At 41.8% G+C, this 18,921-nt stretch overlaps 1 protein-coding gene across 5 annotated transcripts in view; it reads right to left on the bottom strand.

Annotated features, from left to right (window-relative positions):
• Positions 1-18,921, bottom strand: part of nudcd1 (NudC domain containing 1) — a 72,754-nt gene that overhangs the window by 42,754 nt on the left and 11,079 nt on the right. For 4 of the 5 annotated variants that reach the window (XM_045693610.1, XM_045693612.1, XM_045693611.1 and 1 more), the window contains 4 exons: positions 15,619-15,804; positions 13,951-14,143; positions 12,312-12,527; positions 5,536-5,743 (listed from right to left, as the gene is read on the bottom strand). In XM_045693610.1, coding sequence (XP_045549566.1) covers positions 5,536-5,743; positions 12,312-12,527; positions 13,951-14,143; positions 15,619-15,804 — 803 coding nt within the window. The remainder of the gene's footprint in view (positions 1-5,535; positions 5,744-12,311; positions 12,528-13,950; positions 14,144-15,618; positions 15,805-18,921) is intronic. The other variant, NM_001140357.1, reaches the window with a different exon arrangement.

The raw sequence follows: 18,921 nt of genomic DNA, 5'->3' as shown, positions 1-18,921 counted from the left end.
GGCCGTCATTGTAAATATGAATTTGTTCTTAACTGACTTGCCTAGTTAAATAAAGGTTAAATAAAATAAATGAAAAGCCTTACAAGGCTGCCAGCCCAGACGCCATCCCAAGCCACGTCTTCAAAGCATGTGCCTAACAGCTGGCTGGTGTGTTTACAGACATTCAATCTCTCCCTAACCCAGTCTGTTGTCCACACTTGCTTCAAATGTCCACCACTGTTCCTGTACCCAATAAAGCTAAACTAAGGTAAGTGAACTAAATGACTATCACTCCGTAGCACTCACTTCTGTCATCAGGACACCCCAGACCCACTACAATTTGCAAAGCGCCCCAACAGATCCACGGATGACGCAATCGCCATCACACTGCACACTGCCCTATCCAATCCGGACAACATGGATAACTATGCAAGAATGCTGTTCATCGAATACAGCTCAGCCTCCAACATCACAGTGCCATCTCTGCAGCACTCCACCAATAAGGCCTTTATGGTAGTGTGGCTAGACAGAAGCCACTCCTCAGTAAAAGGCACATGAGCTCCCGCTCGGAGTTTGCCAAAAGGCACCTAAAGGACCCTCAGACCAAGAGAAACAATATGATCTAGTCTGATGAAACCAAGATTGAAGTCTTTGGCCTGAATGCCAAGCGTCACGTGTGGAGGAAACCAGACACCGTTCATCACCTGGCCAATACCATCCTTACGGTGAAGCACGGTGGTGGCAGGATCTTGCTGTGGGGATGTTTTTTAGCGGCAGGGACTGGGAGACTAGTCAGGATCGAGGCAAAGATGAACGGAGCAAAGAACAGAGATCCTTGATGAAAACTTGCTCCAGAGTGCTCAGGACCCCCGTTCTAGGGCGAAGGTTCACCTTCCAACAGGACACTGACCCTAAGCACAAAGCCAAGACAACGCAAAGCCAAGACAAGTGTCTTCGGGACAAGTCTCTGAATTTCCTTGAGTGGCCCAGCCAGAGCCCGGACTTGAAAATAGCTATGCAGCAATGCTCCCCATCCAACCTGACAGAGCTTGAGAGGATTTGCAGAGAAGAATGGGAGAAACTCCCCAAATACAGGTGTGCTAAGTTATAGCGTCATACCCAAGAAGACTCAAAGCTGTAATCGCTGCCAAATGTGCTTCAACAAAGTACTGAGTAAAAGGTTCTGTATACTTATCTTGTTATGGATAGGGGGCAGTATTTTCACGGCCGGATAAAAAAACGTACCCGATTTAATCTGGTTATTACTCCTGCCTAGAAACTAGAATATGCATATAATTAGTAGCTTTGGATAGAAAACACTCCAAAGTTTCTAAAACTGTTTGAATGGTGTCTGTGAGTATAACAGAACTCATATGGCAGGCCAAAACCTGAGAAGATTCTGTACAGGAAGTAGTACCCTGTCTGATCATTTCTTGGCCTTCTTTGTCATCTCTATCCAAAACAGAGGATCTCTGCTGTAACGTGACACTTTCTAAGGCTCCCATAGGCTCTCAGAAGTCGCCAGAATGTTGAATGATGACTCTGCAGTCTCTGGCTGAAAAACAGTAGCGCATTTGGATAGTGGTCGATCTGAGAACAATGAGACGGGTGCGTGCGTGAAGAGGCCATTTTACATTTTCAGTCTTTGAACGAAAACAACGACTCCCGGTCGGAATATTATCGCTATTTTACGAGAAAAATCGTATACAAATTTATTTTAAACAGCGTTTGACATGCTTCGAAGTACGGTAATGGAATATTTTGAATTTTTTTGTCACGAAACGCGCCGGCTCGTCACCCTTCGTTACCCTTCGGATAGTGTCTTGAACGCACGAACAAAACGCCGCTATTTGGATATAACTATGGATTATTTGGAACCAAACCAACATTTGTTGTTGAAGTAGAAGTCCTGGGAGTGCATTCTGACGAAGAACAGCAAAGGTAATCCAATTTTTCTTATAGTAAATCTGAGTTTGGTGAGTACCAAACTTGGTGGGTGTCAAAATAGCTAGCCTGTGATGGCCGGGCTATCTACTCAGAATATTGCAAAATGTGCTTTCACCGAAAAGCTATTTTAAAATCGGACACCGCGATTGCATAAAGGAGTACTGTATCTATAATTCTTAAAATAATTGTTATGTTTTTTTGTGAACGTTTATCGTGAGTAATTTAGTAAATTCACCGAAAGTGTTCGGTGGGAATGCTAGTTCTGAACGTCACATGCTAATGTAAAAAGCTGTTTTTTGATATAAATATGAACTTGATTGAACAAAACATGCATGTATTGTATAACATAATGTCCTAGGGTTGTCATCTGATGAAGATCAAAGGTTAGTGCTGCATTTAGCTGTGGTTTTGTTTTTTGTGACATTATATGCTAGCTTGAAAAATGGGTGTCTGATTATTTCTGGCTGGGTACTCTCCTGACATAATCTAATGTTTTGCTTTCATTGTAAAGCCTTTTTGAAATCGGACAGTGTGGTTAGATAAAGGAGAGTCTTGTCTTTAAAATGGTGTAAAATAGTCATATCTTTGAAAAATGGAAGTTCAGATTTTCGAGGAGTTTGTATTTCGCGCCACGCCCTATCATTGGATATTGGAGCGGTGTTCCGCTAGCGGAACGTCTAGATGTAAGAGGTTATGTAAATGTGATTTCAGTTGTAATTTTTCTTGTTTTTTCTTTGTAGTTGTGGAATTATGTTTTTTTATTTAACTAGGCAAGTCATTTAAGAACAAATTCTTATTTACAATGACGGCCTACCTCGCCCAAACCCGAACGACGCTGGGCCAATTGTGCAGCGCCCTATGGGACTCCCAATCACGGCCGGGTGTGATACAGCCTGGATTCGAACCTGGGACTGTAGTGACGCCTCTTGCAGTGAGATGCAATGCCTTAGACCGCTGCGCCACTCGGGAGTGTGTAGATTGATGAGGGAAAAAAAACAAATTAATACATTTTAGGCTATAACCTAACAAAATGTGGAAAAGGTCATGGGGACTGAATACTTTCCAAAGGCACTGTGTGCCTTAAAATGCACGTTCTTCCTATTTCCACTTAGTGCTTCAACAAGCACTGCAGCAGTAATGAATGAGTAGGAAAGTGTATCTATAGGCTTGCGTTGTTGTTGTTATTATTAGCGGCTTGGGTCTTTTTTAATATGAAGGAATATTTAACTTTCTCTGTTCATAGGAGTAACATGAATTTGTGCACGAGGCAGAAATAATGAAGTGCGACTCGAGTTTCGCCGTAAGTTGGAAGACGCTGTCCCTTTTTGGTCAGTGGAGGAAAGGGAGAAGGGAGGGATGTTGAGAGGTGGGCCGCAGTGTCCTGCTCTCCCCGTCCGCTAATACTAACCATCAGATGCAGGCACCATCACCCCAGTAAAAAAAAAAAAAAAAAAGCAAATTATTGAAATGTATGCTGACTCTGCTATGCTTCACAAGTAATACAACAATGGATCTATTACCGGTTTGATCATATAGCCTACCTCAAATTAAAAAATATATATATATTTATATATATATATATACAGTGGGGCAAAAAAGTATTTAGTCAGCCACCAATTGTGCAAGTTCTCCCACTTAAAAAGATGAGAGAGGCCTGTAATTGTCATCATAGGTACACGTCAACTATGACAGACAAAATGAGAGAAAACAAATCCAGAAAATCACATTGTAGGATTTTTAATGAATTTATTTGCAAATTATGGTGGAAAATAAGTATTTGGTCAATAACAAAAGTTTCTCAATACTTTGTTATATACCCTTTGTTGGCAATGACACAGGTCAAACGTTTTCTGTAAGTCTTCACAAGGTTTTCACACAATGTTGCTGGTATTTTGGCCCATTCCTCCATGCAGATCTCCTCTAGAGCAGTGATGTTTTGGGGCTGTCGCTGGGCAACACGGACTTTCAACTCCCTCCAAAGATTGTTATTGACCAAATACTTATTTTCCACCATAATCTGCAAATAAATTCATAAAAAATCCTACAATGTGATTTTCTGGATTTTTTTTCTCATTTTGTCTGTCATAGTTGAAGTGTACCTATGATGAAAATTACAGGCCTCTCTCATCTTTTTAAGTGGGAGAACTTGCCCAATTGTTGGTTGACTAAATACTTTTTTGCCCCACTGTATATAAAAAACACCCGAACAAAAATGCACTGGCAGGGCAATTCAAGCAATGCCAATATGTGGTGATAATGTATTGGGCCTATAGCTTACTGCACAAACCTCATTGCTACAGTACTGTTTTTAATTAGTTAATGTTGCATAGGCTTACGTTTTTAAGTCATGTTCAAAAAAATCGGAGCACTAGATCTCGGTTTGCATTTTGACTCCGTGATCTTGACTCAGAAAAGGTTGGTGACCACTGTTCTAGAGTTCTCTGTTTACACTATCAACGTTTCCCTTTACTGTGGCAATAGTGATCAAATCAACGCAATATTAGCCACTTTCAATGCAACATACCGAAACAAAACGAACAATGCAAGAGATTTTGTTGTAGGCAGAACGCATCGGAGCAGGATTCTATTGCATTGACACACACTACTCAGCTTGTACTCTACACAGACCGGTGCGGCATAAACAATCAGAGCTGCAGTAGGGTTATATGCAAATAGACCATTGCCATATATGGATTTGTGCCATTTACTTTGAACTGGACTATGTTTACAGCATGAGCAGTCGTGGGTAGAAGTGCTTGTTTTGAGATCAAAGCGAGAGCAGCATTTTGTTCATATCCTTTGCTAGTTATTGCGTTATTAGCCCAGTTTTAGATAATTTGTAGTCAGCAATAGGGGAGTGATTGCTTCCAACAAGAGCGTTTCTAGACATTTTAGTAAAAAGCTTTTTTGTTTTAAAGGGACAGTGTTGTATTTTGAGACAGGCTTAAATAAACTAAGTAGACAACAGGCAGAGGGTAGCATAAATTGTCTGATTCTCTGTAATAATGGTATGAGAAAACTAATGCATTTGTTAGTCACAGTAGCCTACACTGTTAAAACTGTAACTTAAAGCGGGTACAGCCTGTGTTCACAGTAAACACACACTACATACCTACCTCAATTACCTTGTACCCCCTGCACATTGACATTGTACTGGTACCCCCTGTATATAGCAAAATTATCATTATACTCATTGTGTATTTATTATTACATGTTATAACTTTTCCATTATTGCTCTATTTTCTCCTCTGCATTGTTGGGAAGGACCCGTAGAAGGCGTTTCACTGTTAGTCTACACTGGTTGTTTACGAACCATGTGACGAATAAAATGTAATTGTATTTGAATGGTATCTAACAAATAGTGAACAAAAAACGAACTCTTGAGTCAAACTATACTTTCCTCTTTGTTTGTAGATAGTGGTAATGCTCTGATATTTTCACAAAAGCGAATTCACCATGAAAGGAAATCTGACTCACGACTCTGGGCTGAGTAAAAGCAGATGTGTGCCTGCATCCAAAATTGCACCCTATTCCCCATGTAGTGCACTACTTTCAACCAGGGCATCAATATCTCTTAATCCTCCAGGACGGGCTGGCAAGGCAGCTAACCTTTTCTCGTCTTTGATGATCCAGGCACTGGCTTCGGGGTCCACAGGGGCGTGCAGCTGCCCCTCCAGCAAGGGGGCAAAACCCTGCACCCCCACACTCACATTTTCCATGGAGAGCTTGAAGAGCACGTCGTCTTTGGTGATGCCCTCAGGCATACGCACAGATACTGTTATATCCTCTATTGTCTGCTGCCAGAAGTAGATTGGATCTGAATGGCAATGGGGAGAAATAAAAATGAAACGGTCAATAATGTTGAGCACATTAAGATTTCTATAGACTCGTATCTGATTAATATATAAATAAAACATGTAATACAAAGCATGAACTGTATCAAATTACCATGAAAACCAAGTCTGAAGTTGGAAATGAGGATCCTAAAACTATGATAAATGGTCATGTTGCAGTTCGCGGTTATTTTTTTTCCTTGGGGGGGGGGGTATTCTCCCATGAGCTCGGAAGCTCTTATCATCACTAGCCTAATGGGCGACCGTCCGCACCACACCAGCATGAGACAACACATTACTCGTATTAAAAAGGGGCAATCTGCAGTCCAAAGCAACAGCAAAGCAGACACCCTGCCACTATATTGGTATACCTTTGAGGGTATGGGGCTGGAGAAATGTATGTAGCAATCACAGACTACCCTATTAGAGGGGTAATAGCTGGAACAGGCCGAGAATCAGACAGATGTTGTAATTGTAGCCCATCCCTTTAAGGAACATTCAGGCATTGCCCTTTGGGTAAATCCTCCTCTATAAGAAAATGATTCAACAGCTAGGCATATATGCTCAGTGACAGACCTCAATGCCTCACCCGTCTTGCCGGCCTCTGACAAACTGACAGTTCCATAATAGTCTTACATCAGTCTCTCTGAGTCATAGCTGATTAAAAAGCAGTGTGTTACAAATGGAACCATATATCCAAATATACATCACATTATTCAAAAACGGATTACATTGACCCCCCCCCCAAAGAAATATACAATGACATACCTTATTTACATAAGTATTCAAACCCTTTGCTATGAAACTCAGGTGAATCCTGCTTCCATTGATCATCCTTGAGATGTTAATACAACTTGATTGGAGTCCACCTGTGGTAAATTCAATTGATTGTACATGATTTGGAAAGGCACACGCCTTCTTCTAAAAAGGCCGCCCAGCTAAACTGAGCAATCGGGGGAGAAGGACCATGAAAACCAAGAAAGAACCTGATAGTCACTCAGAGAGCTCCAGAGTTCCTCTGTGGAGAAACTTCCAGAAGGACCACCATCTCTGCAGCACTCCACCTACCAGGACTTTATGGTAGAGTGGCCAGATGGAAGCACATGACAGCCCGCTTGGAGTTTAACAAAAGGTACCTAAAGGACTCTCATACCATGAGAAACAAGATTCTCTGGTCTGATGAAACCAAGATTGAACTCTTTGGCCTGAATGCCAAGCATCACGTCTGGAGGAAACCTGGCACCATCCTTACGGTGAAGCACGGAGGTGGCAGCATCATGCTGTGGGGATCTTTTTCAGGATGGTGCACGGTTTCCTCCAGACGTGACGCTTGACATTCCAAAAAGAGTTCAATCAAGGTTTCATCAGAACAGAATCTTGTTTCTTATGGTCAGAGTCCTTTAGCTGCCTTTTGGCAAACACCAAGAGGGCTGTCAAGTGCCTTTTCCTGAGGAGTGGCATCTGTCTGGCCACTCTATGATAAAGGCCTGATTGGTGAAGAGCTGCAGAGATTGTTCTCCTTCTGGAAGGTTCTACCATCGCAGAAAATAACTTTGGAGCTTTGTCAGAGGGACCACTCAAGGACATTCAGAGACTTGTACCAAAGCCATTCCTGTCAGAGTGACCATTGGGTTCTTGGTCACCTCCCTGACCAAGGCCCTTCTCCCCCGATTGCTCAGGTTGGCCGAGCAGGCCAGATCTAAGAAGAGTGTTTTGAGATTTTGGTACCCTTCCACAGATCTGTGCCTCAACACAATCCTGTCTCTGAGCTCTACGGACAAGTCCTTCGACCTCATGGATTGGTTTCTGCTCTGACATGCACAGTCAACTGTGGGACCTTATAGACAGGCGTGTGCCTTTCCAAATCATATCCAATCAATTGAATTTACCACAGGTGGACTCCAGTCAAGTTGTAGAAATATCTCAAGAATGATCAATGGAAACAGGATGCACCAAGCAAGCAAAAAGTAGAGTCTCATAGCAAAGCATCTGAATACTTATGTAAATAAGGTGTTTTTACATTTGCTAAAATGAAAAAAATAATAATAATAATTGTTGTCGATTTGTCTTTATGTAGATTGATGACCTGGAAAAAATGATTTTATCCATTTTAGAATAAGGCTGTAACGTCACAAAATGTGGAAAAGGGGAAGAGGTCCGAATACCTTTCCGAATGCACTGTATGTTTCTCTAACTGCCTTGAATGCCTCTGCTGATCCCTAATAAATAAACATACAACTATTGTATGCAGTAATCATGTGCATATAAACCAGAAAGAGATACAGTTGGCACTGAGGCAGTGTAACCTTGTAGGAAGTCCACTGTGGGACGCTAACATGAGCTGTCCACATTTTGATACGTTACAGCCTTACTCAAAAATGGATTAAATAAACATTTCCTCCGCAATCTACACACTATACCCTATAATGACAAAGCAAAAACAGGTTTAGAATTTTTTGCAAATTTATTTTTTAAAAACAGTTTAAGTATTTACATACAGTGGGGCAAAAAAGTATTTAGTCAGCCACCAATTGTGCAAGTTCTCCCACTTAAAAAGATGAGAGAGGCCTGTAATTGTCATCATAGGTACACGTCAACTATGACAGACAAAATGAGAGAAAACAAATCCAGAAAATCACATTGTAGGATTTTTTATGAATTTATTTGCAAATTATGGTGGAAAATAAGTATTTGGTCAATAACAAAAGTTTCTCAATACTTTGTTATATACCCTTTGTTGGCAATGACACAGGTCAAACGTTTTCTGTAAGTCTTCACAAGGTTTTCACACAATGTTGCTGGTATTTTGGCCCATTCCTCCATGCAGATCTCCTCTAGAGCAGTGATGTTTTGGGGCTGTCGCTGGGCAACACGGACTTTCAACTCCCTCCAAAGATTTTCTATGGGGTTGAGATCTGGAGACTGGGTAGGCCACTCCAGGACCTTGAAATGCTTCTTACAAAGCCACTCCATTGCCGGGGCGGTGTGTTTGGGATCATTGTCATGCTGAACGACCCAGCCACGTTTCATCTTCAATGCCCTTGCTGATGGTAGGCTTTGTTACTTTGGTCCCAGCTCTCTGCAGGTCATTCATTAGGTCCCCCCGTGTGGTTCTGGGATTTTTGCTCACCGTTCTTGTGATCATTTTGACCCCACGGGGTGAGATCTTGCGTGGAGCCCCAGATCGAGGGAGATTATCAGTGGTCTTGTATGTCTTCCATTTCCTAATAATTGCTCCCACAGTTGATTTCTTCAAACCAAGCTGCTTACCTATTGCAGATTCAGTCTTCCCAGCCTGGTGCAGGTCAACAATTTTGTTTCTGGTGTCCTTTGACAGCTCTTTGGTCTTGGCCATAGTGGAGTTTGGAGTGTGACTGTTTGAGGTTGTGGACAGGTGTCTTTTATACTGATAACAAGTTCAAACAGGTGCCATTAATACAGGTAACGAGTGGAGGACAGAGGAGCCTCTTAAAGAAGAAGTTACAGGTCTGTGAGAGCCAGAAATCTTGCTTATTTTCCACCATAATTTGCAAATAAATTAATTAAAAATCCTACAATGTGATTTTCTGGATTTGTTTTCTCTCATTTTGTCTGTCATAGTTGACGTGTACCTATGATGACAATTACAGGCCTCTCTCATCTTTTTAAGTGGGAGAACTTGCACAATTGGTGGCTGACTAAATACTTTTTTGCCCCACTGTAAGTATTCAAGACCATTTGCTATGAGACTCAAAATTTAGCTCAGGTGCATCCTGTTTCTATTGATCATCTTTCTACAACTTGGAATCCACCTGTGGTAAATTCAATGGATTGGACATGGTTTGAAAAGGCACACACCGGTCTATATTAAAGGTCCCACAGTTGACAGTGCATGTCAGAGCAAAAACCAAGCTATGAGGTCAAGGGAATTGTCCATAGAGCTTTGAGACAGGATTGTGTCAAGGCACAGATCTGGGGAAGTGCACCAAAACATTTCTGCAGCATTGAAGGTCCCCAAGAACAGTGGTCTCTATCATTCTTAAATGGAAGAAGTTTGGCCAGACGGAAGCCACTCCTCAGTGAAAGGCACATGACAGCCCGCTTGGAGTTTGCCAAATGCACCTAAAGACTCTCAGACCATGAGAAACAAGATTCTCGGGTCTGCTGAAACCAAGACTGAACTCTTTGGCATGAATGCCAAGCGTCACATTTGAGGAAACACTGGTACCATCCCTACTGTGAAGCATGGTGGTGGCAGCATCATGCTGTCGGGATGTTTTTCAGTGGCAGGGACTGGGAGAGATCCTTGATGAAAACCTGCTCCAGAGTGCTCAGGACCTCAGACTGGGGCGAAGGTTCACCTTCCAACAGGACAACGACCCTAAGCACACAGCAAAGACAAATGTAGGAATGGCTTCGGTACAAGTCTCTGAATGTCCTTGAGTGACCCCGCCAGAGCCCGGACTTGAACCCGTTCGAACATCTCTGGAGAGACCTGAAAATAGCTGTGCAGCAACGCTCCTAATCCAACCTGACAGAGCTTGAGAGGATCTGCAGAGAAGAATGGGAGAAACTCCCCAAATACATGTGTGCCAAGCTTGTAGCATCATACCCAAGAAGACTCGAGGCTGTAATCGCTAACAAAAGGTGCTTTAACAAAGTACTGAGTAAAGGGTCTGAATACTTATGTAAATGTGATATTTCAGTTTAAAAAAATTTATAAATTAGTAAACATTTCTAAAAAAAAACTTTTTGTGTAGATTGATGTAGAAAAAAAACAACTTAATACATTTTTGAATAAGGCTGTAACCAAACAAAATGTGGAAAAATCAAGGGGTTTGAATAATTTCCAAAAGGCACTGTATACTGTCTAGGCTACCAGTCTATTACTTTTGAGCATGCTTGGTTATTGAATGAGAGATGGATAAATGGTAGCCTAATATTTGTTGTGTAGAGGGAATAAACCAGTCAGAAAATATTATAATGATTTAGGCCCATATAATAAAACTCAAAGAACTCAAAGACACATATTAGGCTACACGCAATCTCCTTAATGGCAAATGCATCTCGTTTATCATTAGCAAAAGTTTTTATTAGCCGACCATTAGGCCTATTATAATGGTGCCAGGTTTCCCCCATGCTTGTGTAATACCCTTGTTTGAACCAAGTATTGAGTTTATTTGTTATAATTAATTGGTTATATATTTAAGATGATTGAATTGCTCCTAAACTGTAATGTTGTTAATGCATTATGCTTTTGAAGAAATATTTATTTAATGTATAAGTGAATAGTTTGTTTTACTTTGAAGTTTAAGTTTTGACCAATAAGGTCACTTGTTAAGTTGTGGCCAATGGGAGTTGAACTGGTTAACGGGAGGCCTGGGAAAAAAAAGAGGGAAAAAAGACGTTGATGAAAGGATGGACGTGTTACCTTAGGACGGTTGGTAAAGAAAAGTTATAAAAGAAGACGACAGAACTAGAACAAAACCCATACCTACTAAGACATGAAGGGAAATACATATTTTATTTTATAAAAAAAAGAGTTATAATTTTGTTAAAACTTAGTAAAGACTGAAGCTATCGTCTCGTCGTGGAGGTATTTGCCAGCCTTGAGGTTAGCCTAGCATCGTGTGACACCGGGAGATAATTGCTTGGGAAGCTTAACGAGTTCGTGTTCCCATGGGATATCGGTTACGGCTAAGGAGTACTGTCTGCATGGGTAGCTGTGCTTGCCTTGGACTTTGTGAGGAAACCTGCATGGAACTGCCATACTTCGCTGAGGGAATATCTACCAAGGAGTGAGTAACCACAACGTGAGGTACTTCAGGATATTTTTGGGTGTCGTCAGTTTTTTTGGAGCTCCAACGCACGCCAACGGTTTATTTAAGCAAACTTGAAATAATTTGGACACGGTTTGTGCACGACTCATTGGGGATTCTTTTTTTATTTATTTTGATGTTGTGTCTGAAAATGTATTTGTGTTTGAAAATGTTTTAATACACATATGGAACGTTATGTATATTGCCTTGGTGGAGTCATTGATTGTTTCAATTTCATTTAATGCATGGGATGGTTTATCCTGATTCAATAACAGAAACCTATAATAATTTCATCTGAAGTTAATACCCTATTGTCATAACCCTAGATAGTTTACAATAGGAATTCCTATTGGAGATATCCTTCTCACCTAACATCCCATGCTGCTGAGATACTCTGCATAAGTTAATATTGTGAGAGTCATATTCGAGCCTGGTGAGAGGGTTACACTTGAATCACAATTTCAAAACAACAAAGTGCCACTTCATCACAAAACTCAGACACTGGGATGACAATGCATTCAGAATACTAAAATCTATGAATTTAGTCTAATGTTGCCTGTCACCCATTTCATGTTATTTCCCTGGCAACTGATGCTTATCACATAAACACGCCCGTTCCAATCTCAAATACAAACTGATCAATCACAAATCCTTTTACACCACCTTTCAATGTTCTATCCAATCCTGAGCAGTGGAAAAAATGGCATAGTTAAAACAGTTTCTTCATAGGTTATATTTTCTATGCAGCTTTTACCTATGACCTGTAGCATTGACCCACCAGTGCTCGACTCCATCTCCATGGCCTGTGCCGCAGGCTGCTCCAGCAGTGCCCCGTCCACATGTGTAAAAACAAAGGGTTTCTCCGAAGCCACCATTAGCCCTTTCCCTTGGGGCTCCAACGCTGCATAGTGGGGCACTGACTTCCCCCTCAGCACCTTCCTCTTCCTTACCTTGTACTTCTTCTCCTGACCTGAAAATGGCCGATACAGCACAAACAGAATACATGTTCAAGCATTATTAGACTGATTTGATTGCAATTTACAGGTTTAATTCTCATACCTGGCTACAAACATGTATTTTCTCTGCAACTTCAATATTACATGTCTTTATTATCATCAGTAGCATTTCATTATTATTCAAGTTATTACCTCTAAATATTTGTCTAGTATACAAATTAAGAAAATGCTTGTTACATAGAGGATTGTTACATTTTCGTACTGACAAAACTTAACGCATAGGCTATCGGACTCAAAAGAAACATGCAATTTCAGAGGTGTGGACTCGAGTCACATGACTTGGCCTTGAGTCTCACATTTGATGACTTGAGACTCGACTTCACTTGGAGCCTCAAGACTCGGGACTCGTCTTTGACTTGAGACTGATGACTTGAAATTATTTGGCCAGGTTTTGTAATGTTTTGTCACTCATTTTGTGGCACAGAGTCTCCGTGGATTACTCTCCACGAAGCCAGAGACAGTAGCCACAAAACACCAGTCTCAACGTCAACAGTGAAGAAGCGACTCCGGGATGCTGGCCTTCTAGGCAGAGTTCCTCTGTCCAGTGTCTGTGTTCTTTTGCCCATTTTAATCTTTTCTTTTTATTGGCCAGTCTGATATGGCTTTTTCTTTGCAACTCTGCCTAGAAGGCCAGCATCCCGGAGTCGCCTCTTCACTGTTGACGTTGAGACTGGTGTTTTGTGGGTACTATTTAACGAAGCTGCCAGTTGAGGACTTGTGAGGCGTGTTTCTCAAACTAGACACTCTAATGTACTTGTCCTCTTACTCAGTTGTGCACCAGGCCACCAACCTCCTGTGGTGTATCATGACAATACTGCAATACTCGATTTTCCATGGCAAAAGGAAGTTTCCAAGTAATTAAGACACAGATCTACAGTTGAGATATCAGAGCAAATTAAAGTCAATTAATGCACATTTCGATTTCCCAAACCCTAAGTAAATGTTGTTTCTGTAGGCCAGCCTTTGATAATAGAAATTATAGCCATTGATAATAGAAATGATGTGCATGAAGGTGGTAAACATGCCACAAATGTTCACATTCTAATTCACAGCTACATGCTAATTAGCTAGCCGTCATCAACTTATGCTCTTTCACTGAGAAACTAAAAAAGCAATGATGTGATCCATCTCCATATGAATAAGATGTTTAATTTAACTGAGGCACAAAATTATCCTGAATGACTTAGTTACTATTCCCAACTCCCTCATCATTGACAACACAACGAGGTAGATCACATACAATGGTATAGTGAACTACATACACTATACCAGCACCCATATAGAAGAGTTAGGTTTCGTCATCCCCTAGTGTTATGAGCAGTATATGGAATATAGGATGCCATTTGGGACGCAATCACAGTGCCCCATCCCACTCACCCTGTTCTGCAGTGTTAGAGACTGTGATCCATTCCAAAGAAACAGAGTAGCCACTTCCCTTTGCATCAGAGTCCGATGATGGGTCTTTCTGGATGCGGAGGAGCAGGACCTCCATGGAGTGGACCCCAGCCTGGACGTGAGATATGCTGTGGAGGATGGTGAAGGGCTCCCCCATCTCCTCACTGAACATGGGCTGACAAACACACACAATCAACAAGTCTAGTTAGAACACATTTCTGTCTGTGAACTAAGTTAAGATCAATCCATGCACAGTGGGTACGAAATGTAGTATTTATAACACATCTATAAGAACAAGATATTAGGTACACCCGTCTAGTACTGGGTCGGACCTCACATCGCCTCCAGAACAGCCTGAATTCATTGGGGCATGGAAAAGTTGCTCAATTGGTATCAAGGGATCTAATGTGTGCCAGGAAGACATTCCCAACATCATTATACCACTGCCACCAGCCTGTACCGTTGACACCAGGCAGGATGGCACCATGGACTCATGCTGCTTACGCCAAATCTTGACTCTGCCATCAGCATGACGCAACAGGTACCGGGATTCGTCAGGCCAGGCAATGTTTTTCCACTCCTCAATTGTTGGTGATCGTGTGCCCACTGGAACCGCTACTTCTTGTTTTTAGCTGATAGGAGTGGAACCCGGTGTGTTCCCTGCTGCATTAGCCGACCCGTGACAAGGACCGACGAGTTGTGCGTTCCGAGATCCCGTTCTGCGCCATTAATATTGCCCGGTTTGTGGCCCTCCTGTTTGCTTGCACAATTCTTGTCTTTCTCCTTCGACCTCTCATCAACGTTTTCGCCCATAGGACTGCCGCTAACTGGATGTTTTTGGTTTGTCGGTAAACCCTAGACACTGTTGTACGTGAAATGTCCAGGAAGCCGGCCATTTCTGTGATACTGGGACCGGCGCCTGGTACTGACAATCATACTACGCTCAATGTCACTTAGGTCACTCGTTTTCCCCATTCTAACCTTACATCGAACAGTATCATAATGCCTATCTGCCTGCTAAATATAGCAAGCCACGGCCACGTGACTCACTGTCTGTAGGAGCGAATAATTTTTCGTGAATGGGGTGGTGTACCTAACAAACTGTCCACTGAGTATGTGACATAGCGTGAGTAAAGCTTCATATAACAAGCTACATCTTATTATGCATTTATACCATAAATAATCATGTCAAATACATTATAAAGCTTTTATAAATAATGATGTACAATGTTCATTTAATGTGAATTCCCTGTCGCTGGGTAACCTATGTTATTAATGCAGATAGAGTTAATGTAAAGCTTTAGCCAAATGTCTAACTGGCTGGGCTTGTGATTACCGTAAGTAGAGGTTATTCATTTCTTTCAAGCTTATCAACATGCTAAACCTGATCTTCAGAATGGTATATAAAAAAGGACTCAAGATAAAACAGGCCTGGATTAATATATTCCACCAAGGGTTTACGGTAGGTTAATTTGACAATTGAGATCTCTTTTTCAAGTGAGATATAACTGCTGACCTTTTAAAATGGGATGTAACGTTTTATTTTTTTAAATCAGGGAAAAAAACTACGAGCAAAGTGGATGCAATGTTTTTGGTCAATATCTGAACATTGATTATGACAGATTATATTGCATGTCCAAGTCTTCTTACCTCCCACTTCAGACTGCGATTCTCCCTTCTCATGCTGGTTCTGAGGAGGTAGAGTCTGCCCGCACCGTCGGAGAGGGATGCCCAGGTGGCAGAGATGAAGCTAAGAGAGGCACAGAGACGGTCCTCACACGTAGTGTGGTCAGAGGACATGTGGAAGACCTCTATTGGCTTCCCCAGTGCTGTGTCCTGTCAACACAATACAAAGACCTGTCAGTCTCCTGTCATCAATGGAGGATTTCTACAGAACCTCATCTCTGTTATGAATTCTGTTTATGAATGAAATAGTATATGCCAGGGTTTATTTGGCCCCCAAGTTTTTTTGCTTTACCCTCTACTGCACATTGTAAGTATTCAGACCCTTTGCTATTAGACTCGAAATTTAGCTCAGGTGCATCCTGTTTCCATTGATCATCATTGATGTTTCAACAACTTGATTGGAGTCCACCTGTGGTAAATTCAATTGATTGGACATTTTTGGAAAGGCACACACCTGTCTATATAAGGTCCCACAGTTGACAGTGCCTGTCAGAGCAAAGACCAAGCCACGAGGTCAAAGGAATTGTCCGTAGCGCTCCGAGACAGGATTGGGTTGAGGAACAGATATGGGGAAGGGTACCAAACAATTTCTGCAGCATTGAAGGTCCCCAAGAACACAGTGGCCTCAATCATTCTTAAATGGAATTAGTTTGGAACCACCAAGATTCTTCTGAGAGCTGGCCACACGGCCAAACTAAGCAATCAGGGAAGAAGGGCCTTGGTCAGGGAGGTGACCAAGAACCCGATGGTCACTCTGACAGAGCTCTACAGTTCCTCTGTGGAGATGGGAGAACCTTCCAGAAGGACCAACATCTCTGCAGAACTCTACCAATTCAGGCCGTTATGGTAGAGTGGCCAGACGGAAGCCACTCCTCAGTAAAAGGCACATGACAGACTGCTTGGAGTTTGCCAAAAGGCACCTAAAGGACTCTGACGATGAGAAACAAGATACTCTGATAGAACTCTTTGACCTGAACACCAAGCGGCATGTCTGGAGGACACCTGGCACCATTCCTACGGTGAAGCATGGCGGTGGTGGCATCATGCTGTGGGGGTGTTTTTCAGTGGCAGGGACCTGGAGACTAGTCAGGTTTGAGGGAAAGATGAACGGAGAAAAGTACAGAGAGATCCTTGAGGAAAACCTGCTCCAGAGCACTCAGGACCTCATATTAGAGCGAAGGTTCACCTTCCACAGGACAACAACTCTAAGCACACAGCCAAGACAATGCAGGAGTGGCTTTGGGACAAGTCTTGGAATGTCCTTGAGTGGCCAAGCCAGAGCCCTGACTTGAACCCGATTTAACATCTCTGGAGAGACCTGAAAATAGCTGTGCAGTGATGCTAACAATCCCACCTGACAAAGCTTGAGAGGATCTGCAGAGGAGAACGGGAGAAACTCCCCAAATATAGGTGTGCCAAGCTTGTAGCATCATACCCAGAAGACTCAAGGCCATAGTCGCTGCCAATGGTGATTTAACACCTTTGACTATACACTATAGTTGAGGTTTAATAAATTATTTGCCCCAAATACAATGCTTTAAGTTTTTGAAATATTTAGGACTTACTTATTATTTACCATCCATTTGGAACTAACTGCAGCTTTTTGTTAATTAAGTGTTGCAGTGATTAAACCGTAGTGCATTTCCCAAACTCTGTCCTGGGGACCCCAAGGGGTGCAACATTTTGGTTTTTGCCCTAGCACTACACAGCTGATTCAAATAATCAAATCGTGATGAGTTCATTATTTGAATCAGCTGTGTAGTGCAAAAATCTAAACGTGTGCCCAGGCCCAATTTTGGGAAATGCTGGACTAGTGTCCTACAGATTAATCCTGCTGCTTTTTTTATTTTACCTTTATTTAACTAGGCAAGTCAGTTAAGAACACATTGTTATTTTCAATGACAGCCTAGGAACAGTGACAAACATTGACTGTAGAATGGCCTTACTGAAGAGCTCAGTCACTTTCAACATGGCACTGTCATAGGATGCCAGCTTTCCAACAAGTCAGTTCGTAAAATTTTGTTCAGGGGCAGAACAACAGATTTTTACCTTGTCAGCTTGGGGATTTGATCTTGCAACCTTTCGGTTACTAGTCCAATGCTCTAACCACTAGGCTACCTGCCGCCCCCTGCTGATGATGACCTTGACACTAGCTTTAATAGTACAGATCATGTAGACCCATTGGATGAAAGATTTCAGCCGGGAACAAACTCAACATCATCTGACTCGGAAGAGGAAAAGACTGCACGACGCTGGCAAGCGACAAAGTGTATAGTCTATGAGTCCAAGGTCATGGAGCTCATGAAGTTCTGCCAGATCAGCTGCCATTGCCCAACACAAGATGAGGTTCACCAGCTGAACATCATTCAGGACCCTGCCTAGAACATTCAGCCAACACAACATCCATATTCAGTTAGACTGATGTCGTATAATATAGAATGCCTAGTATGCACACAACTGCATTGTGTTATAGATATTGCTAGCTCATTTAATGGAGTTTGATTAAATGTTTTATAATCTTTTTACAAGTGTACTGACAAGTGACCAGTTGCATCAGAAACCAAAAGTGTTTGTCACGTCCTGACCAGAAAAGGGGTTATTTGTTATTATTGTTTGGTCAGGACCTGGCAGGGGGCATTTGTTTTATATGGGTCGGGGTGTGTGTTTATGTAGAGGGGTGTTTGATTTATGTATTCCGGGGTTTTGGTCTATGTCTGTTCTAGGGTGTTTAATTCTATGTTTGGTATTTGGGATTGGGCCTTCAATTGGAGGCAGCTGTTTATCGTTGCCTCTGATTGAAGGTCCTATAATTAGGAGTATGTTTGTTTTTGGAATTGTGGGAGGTTGTTTTTTTGCACTGCTGAGTTTAGCCTGCAAGACTGTTCGTTCCTTTATTGTTTTGTTTATTTAAGTGTTCACAATAAAAGTGAAAATGAGCACTCAACCCGCTGCGCCTTGGTCCACTTACTACGACGACCGTTACAGTGTTGACTTCAACTTCTGGATCAATTCATTGTGATATTCATGAAATGTATTTGAAAGTACATAGCTCCAATCTTACTGCCAAAAAAATAATTATGCAGGGAGTTGGCATAACATTTCAAATACATTTTTTCAAGTAAATATGTTTAAATAAAATAGTAGATTAGTCTGTCTATGTAGCAAATAAGTAGACATGGCTTGTATTCAAGACAACGTTTATTTACTCTGGAGACCTAGGAACAGTTAAAGGCTAAACTAAAAAAATAAAGGCAATGTATGATATAC

Source organism: Salmo salar, chromosome ssa14 (genome assembly GCF_905237065.1).
Source record: "Salmo salar chromosome ssa14, Ssal_v3.1, whole genome shotgun sequence".
NCBI lineage: Eukaryota > Metazoa > Chordata > Actinopteri > Salmoniformes > Salmonidae > Salmo > Salmo salar.
The sequence above is the reverse complement of the archived record's forward strand: the minus strand, read 5'-3'. Positions and strand labels throughout refer to the sequence as shown.